This window comes from Ochotona princeps, chromosome 10 (genome assembly GCF_030435755.1).
Source record: "Ochotona princeps isolate mOchPri1 chromosome 10, mOchPri1.hap1, whole genome shotgun sequence".
NCBI lineage: Eukaryota > Metazoa > Chordata > Mammalia > Lagomorpha > Ochotonidae > Ochotona > Ochotona princeps.
The window spans coordinates 44,291,973-44,312,503 of record NC_080841.1 but is presented as its reverse complement, the minus strand read 5'-3'; the positions used below and the strand labels follow the sequence as shown (position 1 = coordinate 44,312,503).

Genomic DNA, 20,531 nt, shown 5'->3' with positions numbered 1-20,531 from the left:
ATCTGTATTATTTTTGGTTAACCATAGTCCCACTTATGCAGAGGATTTTCCTTCATGAATCAGGAAATTTCATGTTGACCTAGCTTTAAGGGTACTTCAGTGGGCGCTGTCCTGGAGCACGCAGTCCACGCTGCACAGGTGTTTCTTTTAGAGCTGGGTGAGACTTGCTGTATCTGTAGAGCACTTCCAGGAGGTAGTCTGCTGTGTAACACAGTTTAGGATCTGCAGATATTTTCCTTAGTAACTGACTTTTAACTCATCTTCACAGAGAAACACGTTCCAGGCTGTTCTGGCCTCCTCTGAATCTAGTTCCTACGCCATTTTCCTTTATCCTGAAGACGGCCTGCAGTTCTATAAGACATTCTCAAAGAAGGAAGAGAACCAAGTCCCTGCAATGGTGGCATTCAGTCAAGGTTTAGTGGGATTCTTATGGAAGAGCAATGGAACATATAATATATTTGCTAATGACAGAGAATCAATTGAGAATTTGGTCAAGTATGCTTCTTTTTAAAAAATTTCAATAGTGTCTCCTCTTAATGTTATTCTTTTGTTATCAAGGATTATGTAATAGATTTTATAGATCTTGTCTTAAGTGTTCCTATAGATTTAAATCTTGTATATAGCTGTTGTAAATATGAAGTACTTTTTTTTCTGATGTGTTTAAGGGAATATACTCCTAGAATGAGCATTTATGCTATTTTTTAGATATCCTCATTTAAGACTCTCTAATATACATAAGAGATAAAGATTAGTAAATTCTGTCTCCTGCTTGTGAACCCAAGGCTAAGGAAGCCATTTCACCCTGCACTAAGTACTGACTAGTGTTCAATCGAACAGCACTAACAGGCTATTCTGTAGATTTTGTCAAAAGGGAAAACAGCTAAATCTAGCTTTTTTAAACCTTTCATCTCTCATTCTTTTAAATCTACCCTCCCAATTTCATATCAGCAAATCTAGCATAAGGCTTCCTCTGTCAGTTGCTTATTGATGTATCGATAAACCTTTAATGAGCAGTTTTACAGAGCCCTGATGTACAGCATTTGCCTATTTCTACTCCTACTATGGTCATTTTTAAGTTGCTAATGTCATGTTAGTCAGTGAAGAATAAAGAAAAGATGCCCCAGTATATATATTCTCACTATAAAGGTACAATAACCTTCAAGAAAATGATAGTGAAATATTTAGGACATGATGATTTTTATTTCTCACCCTTGAAAATATAATTGATTTGATTATGTTTAATAACTGACTATGTTTAACCCTGACTTTCAAATTTCCTAAAAATGTAATAACTAACTCTGATGAACTGGTCCAGTTTCCCATGCCACAGTACCTGAGTTCTCGAAAGACAGATTTCCTGTCTCCTAGACCACTCTAGGTTTTGACTCAGCAGCTTCCACGGAGTGGTGACCCGATCATTGTATATAACTTTGTGTGAAAACACTTCCAGCCACATATTCATAAGAACAGTAAAAATGATGCAGCAAGAAGTAGAGATCAGGATTATTCTATTGTGATTTTATTGTTGTGAATTTTTTTTTCATTTTGCTTTAGAATTTGCTTTTTACCATTCTCTTTAGTCACAATAAGGTAAACTGAGACCTATCCAAGATTCTGCAGTCATTGGCAATGGGATTTCTAATAAACCATGTTTGCACTGGTCACACAGCATTTCTGAAACCAAAGATGTTGTTTCTTATGCTTATACACACAAATTCTCCAACTTAAATTCAGCTGGGTGTCTGACTACTCCCTTAGTCCTGGCACTGACTTCTGGACTTAGCGCAGACCCCGCAGATCAAGGACTCAGCCCTACAAGACCAACTCTATTTCACGTGCCAGTTGCAAGCTCTGTAGTTCAACCTGTGTTTCAGACTAACCAGTTACAAACCTGGGGGTTTCCATGACCCAGGGGTTTCCATGACCCAGTCCTCCTATTTGATAGTTGTTGCTAAGACAGCTCACAGAACTCAGGAACGTGCCTTACATACTGTTGCCAACTCAATATAAAGATATAACTCAGGAACAACTGACAGACAGGGTGACTAGGGCAAAGTATGGGGGAAAGAATAGCACTTCCATGCCAGTCCAGAGGCTCCATCCTCTTAGTTGTTTTTTATGGATTTATTTTTATTTATTTGAAAGGCACAGTTACAGAGAAAGGGAGAGAGAGATGTTCCATCTGCTGATTCACTCTCTAAAATGGCTGCAATAGCTGAGGCTAGTAATCCAGACCTTGTCCCAGGTCTCCCACGTGTGTGCAGGGCTCCATGCACATGGGCCATCTTCTGATGCTTCTCCAGGTACCTTAGCAGGGACTGGATCGCCTGGAATCATATAGAACTCTGATTTTATATGGAACTCTGATGTCTCAGGAGGGGGCTTTACTGGCTACGCCATGATGCCCACCCCACAGAACCTCCCTCTTAGTACCTCTATGTGTTCACCATCCTAGCAATTCTTGAAGCCCTGTCATTTGGGGTGTTTATGGATAGCTCATTAAACAGAATCATTGGCATTAGTGATGGCCTCCATCTTCATTCACCACCTCTTTCCTCCTTGGAGGTGGGAGGTAGAGGTCTTGAACCGTATAACTTTACAATCCTGGCTTGGTCTATCTGTCCACCAGGCTTTATCCTAAAGCTTTCTAGGGGCGCCCAGTCACCAGCCAAATTATTAGAATACAAAAGTCACTCTTATCACTTTGCAAATTGCAAGGGTTTAAGGAGTACTTGGAATGCTTTGTCAGGAACCGGGACAAAGATCATTGTATTGTTTCTCACATCGCTTCCTGTCACGGAAAGAATAGTGGAGAACATGAATGACTGCAGTCCAAAGTCACCTTCAGTCCTGTGAGCTACCTTACCTCCTAAGGTGGAGAATATAACCAGTGATCAGTGTAAGTAACATTCTAAGTTCTGATGTGGCCCTTGAGCAGAGCCCTGGAGTGGCTGTAGGTGAGCCCTTGCTGGTGTTGTGCCCATTGAACACTGCCCCCTCCTCCCCCAAAAAAGCCCCGGACCAACTTTCCCAGTCTCCAGCTCTTGCTACAGGTAGAAGCAGTGATGGCTTTCAGATCAATGTGGATTTCTCAGGGGTGACTTTATCTTGGTTAACTGTGGCAATTTGTGGCTGCTGGCCTGTTTCCAAAAAGCCTACTCTTCTCCCTAGGAGCAGCAACTCTGGGCAGAAGGGTGTCTGGGTGTTTGAGATTGGGAGTCCCGCGACGGCCAATGGCGTGGTCCCTGCAGACGTGAACCTCGGACCCAGCAATGGAGAAGAGTACGATGAGGAGGAGGATGAAGATTATGACCTAGTCACCACTCATCTGGGCTTGGAAGATGCTACCACCCAATCCTTCCCTTATGAGACTTCGAGAAGGGGAGACAGTGATGCGCACAGCGTGCCCAGTGTCATCTCCCCACGTCACGTGGTTACTGAGAGATCCCCTGGGCCTCCCACAGAGAGGACCAGATCTTTCCAGTTGCCAGTGGAGAAGTTTTCCCAGCAGCACCCACAGGTCATAGATGTGGATGAAGTCGAGGAAACAGGAGTCGGTAAGACCATGGGTCTGGTAAGGTTCTCAGGCACTTGGGTGTTAAGGTGCAGGAGTACTGCGAGGGGCTGTCAGTGTGTGCATCGTATGGTGGTTGGGAAGGATGAGAACTTGGGAAGTAGAGGCTGACCTCTCGCAGTCAGCCAACATTGGTGTGTCACCCTGATGATTTCAGAGAAACAGTGATGTTTGGGGAGCTGGCCTGTGGTTGTGGGGACTGCTGCATGTGTCCATTTTCCAGTTTCCCAGTTCTCCATTCTGACTGTCTGGAAGAGAATTGTGCTTCAAAATTACTTTGGAAGTCAGATTTTCTTATTTGAAATGTCTAAGATCAGAAACACGGTCACCCACCTGAAACAACACGTTAGAAGTTCCTTTGGCTCTTAACACAGCTTATCTTTGGCATTTATTTCCTCTTGTTGGGGAACGAGACTGGTTGATTATTTTTCCTCCCAGGCTAGGTCAGTTTCAGAGTTTGTTTATAAAGCCTCAAAAATACAAAATAAGCAGTTCCCCTTTTCTGAAAGATAGCTTTTGGGTGTATCTTCTAAGACAATCTTATTCTATTATTTGAACTCCAGTATACTTTAATTGTTCTTATAAAGAGAGAATCAAACTAAACTGTGCTTACTATTTTTTTTCCTCTTTGGGTTGCCATATAACCTCATAAGAGTCACGTAAGCAGGTTGGTGTAGATCTGTAGCTAGGCTCACCAGGAGCCTACTACTTCTCCCAGGAAGTGATCTCAAGAGCCCCACTGCACCCTGCATTATTCACCCATTTTCTTTCTTCCCTACTTGTTCTGTTTGATCTCTCAGCAGTACCCACACCATGTTTGTTCTTATTGAGCATTCAGAGGACAAGCTGGATGCTTACTGGGTCGTGCGCTCATGTCTGAGGTGCATAATCTGAGAACTGGGATGTGGGTCACATCATTCACCCTGCCTCCTGGGGTGGTGCCGACATTTGTCAGCCACTGGTACTCTGCCTTTGCTTTCAGAGTCATCTCCCCCAGAAGTGTTGGACATTGTCACTTGCAGATACTGAGCTTTGAGTCTTACCCTGTTCCCACCCTTGCTTAGATGTTTCTGACATTCTCACCTGTGAAGCTATTCACATAATCAGTAACCATAACAATTTTGTGGTGATGTTGAGGCTGAAGAAACCTAAACTTGAGCCCACATGTATCTGGAATAGATGTGCTTCTGTCCCTCTGTTCAAGGCTTCACTGTGTTTATTGGAAAGATCAGTCTTCTGTAGTGAGTGGCATTGAAATAGTCCCTCACAGACCCAGCTGGGCCCACAGCTGGGGCTTGTGCGATCAGGAGTGTCACACGAATTCAGTTTTGAGCCCCTCGAGTGCCTCTTCATATACACGGGGTGTTCCCTTTGGTGTTTGCAGGACTACCAGAATCTACCTAGGCTAAGATTTGCTTTTACGTTGGCTCTTCATAGCTGGTTATGAACAGAATTACTCTTCTCTCTCTGATTCGCCCCCTCTTGTGCTTGGTAATTTCCTTCCAGGTGAATTTGCTCTAGAATTGAGATCCCATGAGTAAGTTCATGATTTTAGTAAGTGAATTTGAGAGGTAAATTTTAAATAGGCAAAACTTCTCTTTGTGTCTTGGGTTAAAGCTTTTTAGGGCAGGTGTGACTCAGGGATTCATTTTGATGAGCTGGAGTGTACGAGCTTACCCTGAGGGGAAAGAAATGAAAAGGTTGTTAAAATGGCAAATGTTCTGTTACTACATGTGTTCTACCACAAAAGAGATCATTAAAAAATATATTTCAAGCTCCCCAGAAGCATGAAGCTGATTGTGTTGACTACATTATGGGAACACCAGTGTATGCATGCTGTTGAGTGACAGTCGTTCAGGTTGCTGGATCACAGCAGATTTTAAGAACTCCCCGCTTTGATTTCTCTGTCCCCTGTAGGCTCTCTGCCTCAGAGGTTTGGGTGATGGAGGCACATTGGTAGCTAAGCAGTTCCATGTGATAGATTTCAATGTGTTGTGGTGAGACTTGCCTAGCAGAGGTGACTTCCTGCAGAGCTCAAGGGCACTGAGGCCCAAGGTGCCAGAGTGCTCACCAGTGTGTCCTTGTGTTTTGGGGAACAGTCTTCAGCTACAACACAGACTCCCGTCAGACGTGTGCCAACAACCGACACCAATGCTCGGTGCATGCAGAGTGCAGGGACTACACTACCGGCTTCTGCTGCAGCTGCGTGGCTGGCTACACGGGCAATGGCAGGCAGTGTGTTGCAGAAGGTAAGCTGCTGGCTTGTGTTCCATCTGTGGGATCTGGGGGAGTGGGGGTGACTGGTGCTTTAAAATTTTTGGATTATTTTAGAGACATCTGCTGGCTCACCAGAAGGCTGTGGGTCAAGGGTATTCCAGTTACCATGCTTCTCTGTTTTCCCTTTCCTGAGCCTCTGAAATCCATTAGAGGAAAGATGTTATAGATCAGAAGGGGTGTTGCACCAGACTCCCTGTGGTGCTAACTCCAAAGTGCATTTGATAGTGCACACACCTTTGTTCTAAACTATGCCCTCAAAAGACCCAGGTCCTGGATGGAGTTTTGGCATAGTGATTAAGACACTGCTGGGGGTACCTGCATCTCATCTGAGTGCCTGGGTTCAGGTCCCAGCTCTACTCCTGATTCCAGTTTTCTGCTGATACAAATCCCAGGAGACAGCAGATGTTGGCCCAAGACCTTGTGTTCCTATCAACCCATGTGGAGAGCCATAGAGTGTTCCCAGTTTTGGCTTCAGCTGGCTCAGTGCCTACTGCTGCAGTTATTTGAGAGAGCCAGGCATTGGAGGGAACTAGCACTCTCTTAACTTCTGCCTTTTAAGTAAAATAAAACAACTTTATGAATACCTAAATAATTTTAAAGCATCAGGTTTTATGTTCTCAGAAGGTGAGAAGAATCCTTTCTGTGCAGGTCTAGAGAGTTTCCTGTGCAAGATCAGAAGCACATACTAGAATGCAAACGAAGCAAAAACAAAAATGAAGCAACTCAAGCCCCATTATGTTAGACATCTGCGCCTTCATATGCAGAAAAATTGTCTTATGCATCATAGGTCATTTATCTTGTGTGTTTAAAGGCAAACTTCCCATGACTGTGCAAAGTTTAACTCAATAAAACGCCATTGGAGGACCCTTTGCTGTTTCTGAGATTCCCTGCCATTGTAACAGTTAAGTCATTATCATCTTAATTAGCTAAAAACAAAAACTTGCTTCCTTCTGGGTCATAGGCAGATAAAGTGAGTATTTTTTAAATCTTAGCTTTAGCAATGAATGAAAATTGAGCATGCTCCTTCTATTTGGGGGGATGATTTCAACATCTTTAAAGTGTTTTCTGTTTTCTTCCAAAGTGCATCACCCCAGGGACAGTGTGCCTTTGTGTCTTTGGGCCTTGGCTTTCTCTCCCCCTCCCACCCAGTGCAGACCTTCCAAAAATTCACAGCAAACGCTTATTCCTAAGGAATCATCTCATTACCTCTTTCCATGCCAGAGAAAAGAGCTCTCAAAAGATGAAGAGTTTGTGTTTGGCAGTTAGCTCAGCTATGACCAACTGGTCAGTCACATATTTAGACATTATACCTGCACCGTGTAATTGTTTTGTGGTTTAAATATTTGTTGGATGCTTGATACCAAAAAAAATTTTTTCTAGCTCAATATTTGATGGGAAAAAATTGTTTAGTTTCCTCCACTTGGCTTGCCTGCCTGTTTCTGCATTGGTTCCCAAGATGCATTCTTTTGCTATTAACTTGCTAGTTATGAACACAGCATTCCCAGGTGTAATGACACAATATGCAGGGCTTCCAGTAATTCTGTTTAGCAATCCTGGTGTATGAAGACAGCAAAAAGCCATCAGGACCTGGGCAAGCCCCTCAGCTACCAGTCCATTTGTCTAGGGTTATTCAAGAAAATTTGCTAGGCGAAGAGAACTTTCAAGAGTAAGTGAAAGCCTTGGGGAGGGGTGGGGAGAACCCAAGTATCTATGTAACTGTGTCACATAATACAATGTAATTACTGAAGTTAAATAATAAATAATTAAAAAAAAAAAAAAAAAAAAAAAAGAGTAAGTGAAAGCCATGTTCCTGGCAAGTTGGAGTCTGTGAAAATGAATGACACATGTGATAATGGCAGAGGTTCCACAACAAGCCTAAATAATCCAAGATCACTTTTGTTGTACTGCTTCCTTCAGGTTTTGTTTTTGTGAGATCTGATTCACATACCCTGAAAATTTTAATTTCTTTGAGAGGCAGGCAGACAGAGACCTGACATGTATACCCAGAAGGCCCACAATTGTTAGGCTTAAACCTGGCTGAAGCTGGAATCTGGAAACTCAATCCAGGTCTCCCATGTGTGTGGCAGGAATTGCCTGAGCCACCACTGCTGTCTTGTTGGTTGGTGTTATCAGGAAGCTGGGCATCAGACCCCAGGACTCCCATATGGCACATCTTCACCAGTGTCTTCGCTTTTTTAAAGTGGTCAATTGTGTGAGTTTTGTTATACCCATTCGATTGCTCAGCCATCACTTCTGATTCTCAGCCATTTCTTTTCATCACTCCAAAAGGATATGCTGTGCCCATTAGCATTGTTCAGTCCCCGAAATCCCCCAGCCTTTGTTTTCCTGTTGTGGACATTTCACACAAGTAGAAACACACCATATGCAACCTTTTGCATCTGGCTTGTTTCATTTAGCATAATATTTTCAAAGTTCATGCATGTTTTAGCATGTGTAAATGTTACTTTTAAAAAATATTTATTTATTGTTTTTCAGAGGCAAATTTACAAAGACAGAAGGGGAGACATAGAGAAAGATCTGCTGTCTGCTGGTTCAGTCTCCAAATGGCTATAGCAGCTAGAGCTGTATCACTTCAAAGCCAGGAGCCTAGAGTTTCTTCCAGTTCTCCCACGTGGGTTCAGGAGCACAAGGACTTGGCCCATATTTTGCTGCTTTTCCAAGCTTATTAACAGGGAGCTGGATCAGAAGTAGAACAGCTGAAACTCAAACCAGCACCCATATGGGATGTCAGCACCCCATGTAGATTGGCATAAGCTACTATGCCACTGTGCTGGCCCCAGCATGTGTCAATATTTCATTCTTTTCTGATCCCAAATAATATCCCTGTGGTTGGATATTCCATATCTTGATTATCTACTCATCAGTTGATAAACATGCTAAGTTGATTATGTTTTTATTTATTAGTAATACTGTGTAGAACATTTGTATACAGTTTCTGTGTGGTTTTGTGTTCCATCTTCTTGACTCAGAATTTGACTCAGAATGTCTGAGTCATATATACAACAAGAGCCAATTCATTTTTTCCCTGATTAGATAATAATAAATACATTTGTTTATAGCCAAACATAGTAGATATGCATAGGTTAGAAGAGACACGCTCACCATACTGCCTTGAGTTACTGCTGTAGCAGTTTGCCCCCAAATGTGTGTTAATGCATATTATGAACATAATTTGCAAGCATAAGTTGTCTCCTGTGTAGGTTTATGCTGTTAGTGTATTAGGAAAACTTTTTAAATTGTTATTTTCACCTTATTTGAAGGAGAGGGAGAAAGAAACAGATTTTCAGTCAACTGTTTTACTCAAGTGCCCACAACAGCTAGGTGGGGACCAGGTCAAAGTCAAAATCGCAGAACTTCATCCAGGTCTCCCATATAGGCTGGGGTCCATGCTCCTGAGCTATTATCACTGCTTCCAAGGGTGCACATTAGCAGGAAGCTGGATGAGAAGCAGGGTAGTCTGGATCTGAACAGGCCTTCCAATATGAGACTCTGGTGTCTCAAATAGCCACTTAACATGTTGCTTCTCATCATTCTCCTCCTTAAGAAATTGTTCACATTTACCATAGCAGTTCTCAACCACATCATTCCCAGTTCTTGTAAGCAGAACAATCTGTGACAGAAAAGCCCGCTTTCACCAAGCTGGTCCTGGCTCAGAGCACTTGCCTGTGATGTCTTCCCTGCCCACGTGTGGTCTGGTTCCCATAAGGTTCCAGGATGCCCCCTGCCAGGCCTAGCCCCAGAGAGTCTGACTATTTTAGAGCCTGAGGCATGTCACAGAAAGGGGCCATCCCGTTGACCCTGCTCTCCCAGCAAAACGATTCATTCTGTCCCTTTCACATAAGTGACCAACTACGTGGCCCTTTTCATTCTAGATCCCCTGTGATCTTGCCCTTCTCCTGAGATTACTTCTTACCACTCTCCACCCCCCCCTGCACAATTCCCCAGTCACACAGTGGCTCCCTATTGAGACAGCTTTTGTTTTTTTGTTTTCTTTTATTTTTTTAAGACTTATTTTTAATTTTTTATTGGAAAGTTAGATATACAGAGAGAAGGAGAGGAGAATCTTCCATTCGCTGATTCACTCCCCAAGTGGCTGCAATGGCTGGAGCTGAGCCAGTCCGAAGCCAAGAGCCTGGAGCCTCTTCCAGGTCTCCCATGTGGGTGCAGGGTCCCAAGGCTTTGGGCCATCCTCGACTGCTTTCCCAGGCCACAAGCAGGGAGCTGGATGGGAAATGGAGCTGCCAGGATTAGAACCGGCCCATATGGGATCTCGATGCATACAAGGGAAGGATTTTAGCTGGTAGGCTACTGCACCAGGTCCTGAGCCGGCTTTTGTACCATCTGGTTCCAGACATGTGGAATAGAGTAGCAGGGTTGGAATATCCAAGGCTTGTGTGGCACATGCTCACGAGTCTCTCAGGAAGGACAGCTGCTGCTTTTTTTTTTTTTTTTTGCTTTGCTCCGTCTACCAATAGGTGTAGGTCCTTCCAGACCTTGAAAGTGACTGATACCTTCCTCTGTTTGTGGTTCAGGCTCTCCACAGCGAGTCAACGGCAAAGTTAAAGGAAGGATCTTTGTGGGTACAAGCCAGGTCCCCGTTATCTTTGAGAACACCGATCTGCACTCTTACGTGGTGATGAACCACGGGCGTTCCTATACGGCCATCAGCACCATTCCCGAGCCTGTGGGCTACTCTCTGCTTCCTCTGGCGCCCATTGGAGGCATCATTGGCTGGATGTTTGCGGTGGAGCAGGACGGATTCAAGAATGGGTTCAGCATCACTGGTAATTTCCATCCAACATTAAAATCAGTGGGAACACAGTGGTATTTGGGGCCGGGAGTGGCTGGGGGAGGGCCTGGGAATGGATGGAAATGCAGCTGCTTGCTTGGAAGTGGATTATTGAGAGGTATTTGAAATATTTGTTGAGTTCTTTTTGACCATAGACAGGATGACCTGTAGTTTTGCCCTGGCAATAGAATAAGAAGGTAAAATTCATACTAAGATGTCATTGCTGTACACACTGAGACTGCCTGGAAATGTGTTTTTGGTCAAGAAGTGACTTCACAGTAGAGATTTTGAAGTCTCCAGCAAATCAGGCGACATGGGCTCCATCATCCTCATAGCCAAAAGTGTCTGACTGGCAACTTGCCTCCCGACCTCTGTGGAGCCTATCCCTCAACCCCCTTTTCCAACACGTCTGAAGTGGCTGCAGGAGAAGGGCAACTGCTTAGAGAAGGGCAACTTGCCATTTTGTGGCTGATAAATGAGGCCCAGTGAATGCGTGTGAATCTTAGGGACACTCCTGAAAATGGCCTTGGAGTTTCCTAGACACTGTGCCCTGCCAGGGAAATTTTAGTGTGCAGCAGCTGTGTGGTAAACTCCCTTGGGGGACAATTTCTTGGAGTGGTGGTGGCTTCTTGCTCTACCAGGACCAGCCCCTCTTGTACACATTAGGACCCCATTCTTGGAAACAGCTTGGGTGGAGGTACATATTTGACAAAGGCTGAATCCCCACCCTATGGCCCAGTTCCTGAGGCACTCAGTACATGCTGAGTATCATAACTCTATCTGTACTCCTAAACAAGATGCTGTTTTGTTTGCTGCAGTCCCTGATTTTCTGCAGGCTTCGCATGCTAGAGTCGCTGGTGCTAATTGCTCTTGGTGACACCTGGTGATGTGCGTCAGCTCCAGCAGATCCCAGAGAGAGGAAATCTTCCCAGATCCCATGCTACAGCAAATCCTTGTTAATACACTGAGTCTTGTTAATCCCTCCAGGGCCTGTGGTCCCAGCTCACCATCTGCATGGGACTTGGGTGTCTACAAGGGTTGTCAAAGGGTTGGCAGGACCAGATAGTAAATGCTTTGCCTAAGTGTTTTAGGCTGTGTGATCTCTGTTACAGCCACTGAGCTGGGTCCTGGTAGGATGAACGCAACCATAGATAATATGTAAATGAGCACATGTGACTGTGTTCTGATAAAACTTTATTCATGGACACCAATCTTTAAATTTGACATAATTTTCACATATCATGAGACAAAATTCTTAAAAATGTGAAGACCATGCTTAATTCCGAGGCTGTACAGAAACAGGCAGTGGACCAGGGTTAGCACTTGGTGCTATGGTTTCCCAGCTGCTCCTGCTGTAAAAGGAATACAGCACTGTATGAGAGAGAGAGATGGAAGGGGGTGGGGGGGGAGTAGCTCTTGTTTTTTTCTGTGTATCTGTGGCTGCTACTTCACCCAAAGCCCAGGGGAACTCCTGAACCCACATCCCACATGTGATCCTAGGGTGGTTTTTGGAAGTGTTGATGGCTTGTCCCAAGCAACTTGTCCATACTGAGCAGCATTGACCTGTTACAATAATTATCACCTCACTGTAGTTGTGCAGCACTCAGCAACACATTTCAGCATACTGTGTCTCATCTAACAGCCACAAAATAGACCCTGTCCCTTTTTAATCACCAGCAGATAACGAGCTGAGAGGATTAATTTATTCACAGTCACTCATTCAGTAGTTAGCAAAGCTGGCAGTCCAGCAAGGAGTTCCCTACTTTTTCTAGCACAACCACTGGCTATCTCTCTGAGATGCTGATATGTGGCTGGGAAGCGGTTCCTCTCCTCTGTGCCTGGCTCAGTTGTACCACATGGGTGTCCACCCTTTGTCCTCACTGTTGTCGGCCTAGTGGTCGTCTGTTAAACGGAATTTCCTTTGGAAGCTGCCTGCTCAGGCTGCACTGGGGGTCTAGGGAGGGCAGGAAGGCATGTTCACTGGAGAGATGACAGAGTGGCAGGGGATAATGTTGTTTTCCAGGGGGTGAGTTCAGCCGCCAGGCAGAGGTGACCTTCGTAGGGTACCCAGGTAAGCTGGTCATCAAGCAGCGGTTCAGCGGCATTGACGAACATGGACATCTGACCATTGACACGGAGCTGGAGGGCCGCGTACCCCAGATCCCGGCCGGCTCCTCTGTGCACATCGAACCCTACACAGAGCTCTACCACTACTCCAGCAATGGTGAGCCCCAGCCCTCAGCCCAGGACCAGCCTGCATGACCACATTCTGCTTATCTGCCACTGCTGACAACCCTCCGGGGTTTGCAGAGGGAAATACCCAGGACCTTTGTTGCAATCATTCCTCTCCCCGCCCCCCCCCCATTATAGACATAGCAGATGCTTGTAGAGAATTTAACACAAAAAATGGGCATAACTTGAGAATTGTAAAACGTAGGTGGATATAAATATTAGTAAACTCTAGTACCTTTCAGCCTTCTCCCAGCAAAGACACACCTCAATCTGTATCAAATATCCCAACATATTATATCATTTCAAGACAAAATAATCCTACTATGATATACACTATATGTAGTTTTTACAAACTGTGTTTATTCTCCATTTGGTATTAGTTTTAAGCAATTTAAAGCTTAATGAAAAGTTTCAAATTGCCTAAAGAATTTCTTTGTGCCATCTACCCAGCTTTGTTCCTTAGCATTTTGCCACATTTATCAACTCTCAATATATTCTTGATAAATTCTTCTCCACCCAATCAATTGAAATTGTTATATTTAGATATCAGTAGAGTTCATCCACTAAATATTTCATGCATTTTTTCATAAGAACAAGGATATTCTCTTACATGGCCATAGACTCGTTATCTAAATCATGACATTAAACATTGATACAGAAATAAATAAATAAAAAGAAAAAATGATACAATACTGTTATGCAATGTATAGTCAGGTAGGTAGTTTTTATTTCAGTAAAATTTTGATCATCCCACTTGTTATGGCTTAGCCCTTTCTGTTAACATCAAATTGTGACTAATAATTTTCATGAACTGGACTCCAGTAATCTTTTTTTAAGAGATCTATACAATTCTGTTCGATAACTCTTATTGGAAACTATTCTGTTATTTTCTAAGACTTAGGTTATTCCCAGCCTTCCCCCATCATAATGAGTTGAAATGACCATCTTCGCCATAAACCTTGGCCACATTTCTGTCTGGTTCTCTTCTAAGACTCAATTCCTAGAAGTACTGGTTCAAATGATAGAGCCTTTTTAAAAGCTCTTGTTAATGTAATTGCTGCCCCAGAAGGTTGTACCAATGACTAGGGCTTTGTGACTTGGTTAAGCTCCCCTTCTAGGGAGAGGAGAGCCAGGGAGTAGGGTGGGAATAAGCAGCCAGACCTCAGTGTGCAGAGCCTGCAGCCAGATGGTCTTTCTGGCAGCCAGCATGTGGGAGCTGGACAGGAGCAGCCTACACTGAGCTTTTATTTACCCTTTGGCTTTAATCCTTCTTTGGTGGAGCTAACTGCAGCAAAGTACAAAAATATAAAGAGTCCTTTATACTTTGTTTTTAACAAAATAGGAAGTTGGGAGTTTTGTTGCATGGGTAAATAGCAGGTTTCTTGTGAGTGGAGCGGTCTGTCTCTCCCCTCTGTTGAGGTTTGCACTGGTGGATTTCCCAAAATTGGCTACTGAAACCCATTTAATGTCCTGATTTTAAATACCATGAAGCTGCTGGATCCAGGCTGGTATGCAGCAGGCACTGTGTGTTGAATCCTTCGTGAGATAATCTACAGCCAGCAGTAAGCACGCTACTGGCCATCTGGTACTTGCTCAGTCAGTGGCAGCTTATCTTTAGTAACAGCATTAGTCTGCTTTATTCTAGAGACTTTTCATGTATTTCCCCATGTAATCCCATGCCTTACCCCAACCCATTTTTAAAAGAAGCTGAGACCGAAGATGCTAGTAAGTGACTTATGGTCACGCAGGTTGCGAGGAATATGAGGTGTAAATTCCAGCAGATCACCTCCCAGAAGTATGCCGTTTCTCCCCATCTCATGCTACTTCTTGGAGTCTGAACAACTTATGGGGAACCCCTTGGGAAGAGAAGCAGCAAGTATTAATATAACTGCTACCAGTGGTAGTATGGGACTCAAGATGGTACAGTGAGTCTGGACACAGTGAACCTATCTTACTGAAACTGTTCTGTCTGACCTGTCATCTGGTAGCAGCTTGGGCAGAGGATGCCACAGATGAATTTTATGCCCAGGATTAAACTTCTTGCATCTGTAAAGTTCTCTTCTTTCTCTCCCTGCCTGGTTTCCCTCATTCTGCTGTACGCCAGTGATCACATCCTCCTCTACCCGGGAGTACACGGTGACTGAGCCCCAGCGGGATGGCACCAGCCCATCGCACACCTACACTTACCAGTGGCGCCAGACCATCACCTTCCAAGATTGCGTGCATGATGACTTGCGGCCAGCCCTAGCCAATACCCAGCAGCTCTCTGTGGACAGCGTGTTTGTCCTGTACAACCAAGAGGAACGGATCCTTCGCTATGCGCTCAGCAACTCCATTGGGCCTGTGAGGGGTAAGGTCACCCCAGGCATTGTGTGGGTGCCTGCACCTGCTCCTGTTTGGGTTTGCATGTTCTAAATAACCCTGCTTTTTACAGATTGTCTGTGATCTTTTACTGTTGAGCAGTGGAAGAAAATTGTGCCGACATACTTTCTGATAAAGGCTATCTGCAAGTCTTACAAAAGCTTTCCTGCCTCTTACCTTGTACCTGAAGACCTATCTCTGACCCTGAATGGGGTCAAGTGCAGAATGCTCACCTGTTGAGTTACCTGATGGAGTGTTCCATCCCAAGAATGCGGAATAGGCTTCTGAATACTCTGCTGCTCATTTTTGAATTATGCACTTAAGGTGTAAGAAAGTCTAAGTAGAACCAGACCAGGAACCTGAAATACACCCTCCCTGGGACAGCATGTGCCTGGGTATATGGGAGGAGCTGACTTTGAGGTGTTGTGGCATCTTGGTGGCAGGGTTCAGGTCATGCATACCCAGGGTTTCCTGCCTAGCTGGGCCCTGGGCCTGAAGGTCTTTTCCTTTCCCCATTATTTTGGTTCCTTCTCCATTCCTGGGTCACTTCTCCAGTGACATGATTATAACTCAAAAAGTGGAATAAAATTGGTATTCTCCCACCTTTGACAACAGTGGGTTTGGGTGTCAGGAGTCAGCACATTGATTCCCAGAAGACCAGATAGTGAGTATTCTAGACCTTGCCTGCCACCCAGGCTCTGTCATGTCTTAGCTGTACCATCACAATATGAAAGCAGCAATAGACCACACATAAGCAAGTGGATATGACCGGTTGCTGGTCCCACGCCAGGGCCATAGGAATAAGTAGGATTTATATTCCTCTCTGCTCTTCTGTCCTCCAGTTCTTGGCCATAGTTTGTACATTAACTTCCTGTGCAGATTAACTTCTTGTGCAAGGAAGAGGCCTGCCAGGATTCCCAAAGACTCATTTGGTTCCAATGTTTCTCCTCACAGATGATTCCCCCGATGCCCTTCAGAATCCTTGCTATATTGGCACTCATGGCTGTGACACCAATGCTGCCTGTCGCCCTGGCCCTGGGACCCAGTTCACCTGCGAGTGCTCCATTGGCTTCCGAGGTGACGGACGGACCTGCTATGGTACAGCCTTTGATTCTGGCTTATTGGGGTTTTTGGGGTGATTAGGCTAGGAGAAAACATCCAGATTCTATAAACCAGAGCTCTGGGGTAAGGAAGCAGTGACTATTGGATGTTCCATGCCTGTCTATGCCAGGTGCTCACGGTTTCCTCTGTATAGTTAGAGCATTTAACATATCGATTCTAATCAGCATCGTATAGCTTCTACATGTTCCACTCCATTGTGGCTGTGATTTATCCAGATACTTTTTGCACTAAGTGTTTGCAAATATTATCTCATCTAATTTTCCAACAACTTTAGTGCTATTAATTCTCTTATGTTTTCTTAAAAAAAATTAGGCTTTGGTCAAATGCACATAACAAATTTTACCATCTTACCTGTTAGAAGTGTTGGGTTCAGTGGTGTTAAGTGTATTTACATTGTTGTGCAACCATCATTACCATCCATCTCTAGAACTGTCTCAGAAAACAAACTATGACCCATTTAACAATGACTCCTTCTTCCCTCCCCAACCCCCTGGAAACCATCATTCTACCTCCTATTTCTGTGAATTTGATCATCCTGAATCACATAGTCACTCAGCATTTCTCTTTTCATACCTTAATGTTGCATGTAACATCATGTCATCAAGATCCCCCTGTGTTTTGATGTGTCTCAGAATTCCCTTTCCTTTGTGAGGTTTGATGATTGACTACGTTTTGTTTAGCCATTCATTGATGGCCATGTGGCGTGCTTCCGTCTTTTGACTAAGTCAGATAATATCGCTAGGAATGTGGATATACAAATACCTGTTGAAATATCTACTTTGTATTCTTGGGTATTTACCCAAAATTAGAATTTGTGTATCAAGCTCTTTAATTTTCAAAGAACAACTATACTGTTTTCTGAAGTGACTATATCGTATTATATCCTAGCACAGTGTACAAAGATTCTGATTTCTTCATAACATTGGTATTATTATATTATTTTTTAAAGGGGGTTTATTTGAAAGAGTAATGGAGGGAGATGGGGTATACAACAGGTGCAGATTTTGCACCCATTGGTTCACTCTTCAAATGACCACAGCAACCAGGTCTGGACCAGGCTAAACCTGGGATCCAGGAACTCCATTCTGGTTTACCACATGGGTGGCAGGAGCCAAACCACATGGGCCATCTTCTACTTCCTTCCCAAACACAGAATCAGAAAACTGGACAGGAAGCAGAGCAGTCAGGACTTCAGTCGGCGCTCAGATCTGGGTTGCCTGGATTCATCACAACTTACTGCGTCACAATGCTGGCCCCTCTGGTCATGTTCTATTCTTTTTGATGGCAGCTACCCTAAGGTGGCTCACAGAAGTGAGTGCATGATACATAGCAATTGAACTCAAGTCTGATTCAATATTGATTGATATTACGCTGCTTTATTCTGGCTCTTATTTTTTATACCTTAATTTAAAATACTTCCATGTAGATGGCTTGATACTATGCTTGTTACTACAAAGAACTAAAGGGCAGTTAGTACTACTTAATTTGTACCCAGTTTGAAGCAGTGTGACACGGTGTGTGTGTGTGTGTGTATACACATGCGTACATGCACATTAAACCTGCCCAGGCTATGTAGATGGTGATAGACATCATTTAGGAGTGGGGCTCCTCCTCAGTCAAGATGCATCTCTGCTTTAGTTGCTGGGCCACCCGAATACTGGTAATGTGGAGCTGCCCTGAACCACTGAACTGTGGCCTTCAGACTGAGTGATGGCACTGATCTCTTAGTATGTCGGGTGAGAGCACTTCACAGTGGGAAAGTTTCACTTCAGAAAGCACGGGCAGCCAGGCCCTTATGTAACCCATTGTTGTCATAGAGAAATCATCAGATATCCTTGTTCAGGAAGACAAGTGGTCATACATGGACTTGCTTTTGTCTTGGAGCTAGTGAATGTTCTGGCGTGTTAGCTCTGTGGAATGTGTGGATGCCCCAGTCAGCCCACTTATTGTTCTTGACCACTGATACATACTCCAAAGTGTTAATGCATTGAGACATGAGCTTTCAATAGGAAATTGCATTAAACAGATCACTTCATGTGTTCTTTTAACTGGGGAAATATCTTACAGGGGAGTAAGGATGAGCCTTTTGTGAATCATTGTGTGCAGCTCTGATATAATAACATGTGGCAGTCAAGACCAGGATGGCCTTGGGTAAACATCTCCCAGCAAATCCCTGGGGTTGTTTGGAGATGATGTTGAAGTGAGAGCTCTGTGATTAAGTCTGCGGTACATAGTAGAATGGTTCCCATACCATTTTCAACTGGGAGTATGTGAAGCTAGTTTTGGTTAATCCTTCATTGAATGATTTTCAAGTTTGTAGAAAGCATTTAATGAGTTTCCAATGAGAAGATATTGGGACTTTTGAAAAGGGGAAACTTTGGAGAAACTTAGGAATTGTTGAGGGTATGTGCAGAGTAGGCCCTCTGGAAACCATAAAAAAGGAAGAAGTAATTATGAAAATACTCCTGGATTTTTCTATTGAATTAGAGAGTGATGATATGGAAGAAAATCTCTTGCTAGATAAGAGGTTGACCAGATGTTGATAACAAAATTAATCACCGTTAAGCAAATGTTGTGGCTTGTTAAAGTTATCACCAGTTCACTATTTCCACTAAAGAAAGGGTTAAGTTCCTTGTCCCAGTATGCACAAGAAAGGAGGAAGAATTTCCAAACTGAGGAAGAATTTCCAAACTGCAAGTATCATGTGATGTATTAGCAGGGAAGTTTCTAGGATCTTGTCCCTAAAGAAATGCTTCAATCAAGGAGCAGGTGTTTGGTCTAGAAGTTGAGTTGCTGGTTGAGATGCCCACATCTTGTATCAGTTCTAGGTCCTCATTCCAGCTTCCTGCCAATGCAGACCTTTGCATTGATGATAGCCTAAGTAACTGAGTTCTATCACTCACATTGGACATCTGGATTGAGTCTCTAGATCGTGTGTATATCGGCATTTGGGGAGTGAACCAGTGGATGAGTGCTCTGTCTGTCATTCTCTGTGTCAGTCTTCCTATTGAATAAATAAAAAAAAATTTATAAAGGGGTATCCTCTAGGCTGGCTTCTGTGTATAGGCCTGCATGGAGGTGGTGATGTTGCTCAGGGGCCATCCACTGGTTCATTCCTTGGCCCTGAGTTCTCACTTGCCGATCGTTGTCCAGGTCAACTTTCAGAATCTTTTCACCTTAGAAGCTTTCTTGGAGCCCATGGGATACCTTTCTTTACATGCTGCCAGGGCAGAGGAGAACTTAGATTCCATTCCCTGGTGATTGTGCTCTGTCTTTGTGATTGAAAACTGCTACTCCAAGTTGTGGAGTGCTAGCAGTTTGTCTAAATTTGCATTTCCTGCAGTCTGAATGACACATGCAGCCATCGGGTGGGGAGTGTCTGCTGAGAGCCCCAGAGCAGACAGCAGGCACTTCTCCTCCTGTGTTGGTGCCATCCTCAGCTGGCAGATGGGGCTATGAAGTCCACACATGATGAACATGCCCCCTCTCTACCCCAAACACACACCGTTCCTACTGCTGGCTCTAACTTGTGCCCGAAGCTATTTTGGGAAAGCTTTGCTCTAGAACATTCCAGCTGTACCAGATGTAGTCCTCTTGGTTGAAATCTAAAGTATCTTAAATATATACACACAGACACAATCATTCTCTCTCTCTCCCCCTCTTTCCCTCTCTCCAGTGTATTTTCAAAAAGTTGAATATGATTTGGTTTGGGTTTTTGACCTGGTACATAGAAGAAACTATGTGGCTGATGTGACAAGAATGCTTGTCTTATACAGTGCTGTCCAAGAGGCCAGCAGGGCGTTTACCTTACCTTTGAAGGGAGTGGTTCAGCTGGCCATCCAGATGGACACATGAGGCTTTGTTTCTCCTAAATGTCAAAGACCCACCTTAGGGTAACAGGCAGGGGATGAAGGCAAGGGAGAGAACTTGTATGGTCATGGCCCTTTTGAAATTCTTTTTACTTAACCTCAGAGTTTTAGAAATGCTAGAAGGAACTGTGTATACCTGGAGTAGATGGTTGGTATGGAAAACACCTGTATCTTGCTCGTTTCAAGCTGTCAGTGGACAGGTACCCATGGTAATGACCAGGCTAGCTCTGGTCTTGTCTGCTTCATCCAGCCTTTCACCAGTGGTAGCCACTGACTGACCCCTCAA

General features: G+C 44.0%; 1 protein-coding gene across 1 annotated transcript in view; it reads left to right on the top strand.

The window, feature by feature from the left end:
* The window catches only part of NID1 (nidogen 1), a 74,912-nt gene that overhangs the window by 18,709 nt on the left and 35,672 nt on the right, over positions 1–20,531 (top strand). Inside the window, exons 3-9 of the mRNA XM_058669379.1 lie at positions 269–495; positions 3,172–3,557; positions 5,674–5,823; positions 10,405–10,656; positions 12,685–12,885; positions 14,998–15,243; positions 16,209–16,352. Of these exons, the coding sequence (XP_058525362.1) occupies positions 269–495; positions 3,172–3,557; positions 5,674–5,823; positions 10,405–10,656; positions 12,685–12,885; positions 14,998–15,243; positions 16,209–16,352 (1,606 nt within the window). The remainder of the gene's footprint in view (positions 1–268; positions 496–3,171; positions 3,558–5,673; positions 5,824–10,404; positions 10,657–12,684; positions 12,886–14,997; positions 15,244–16,208; positions 16,353–20,531) is intronic.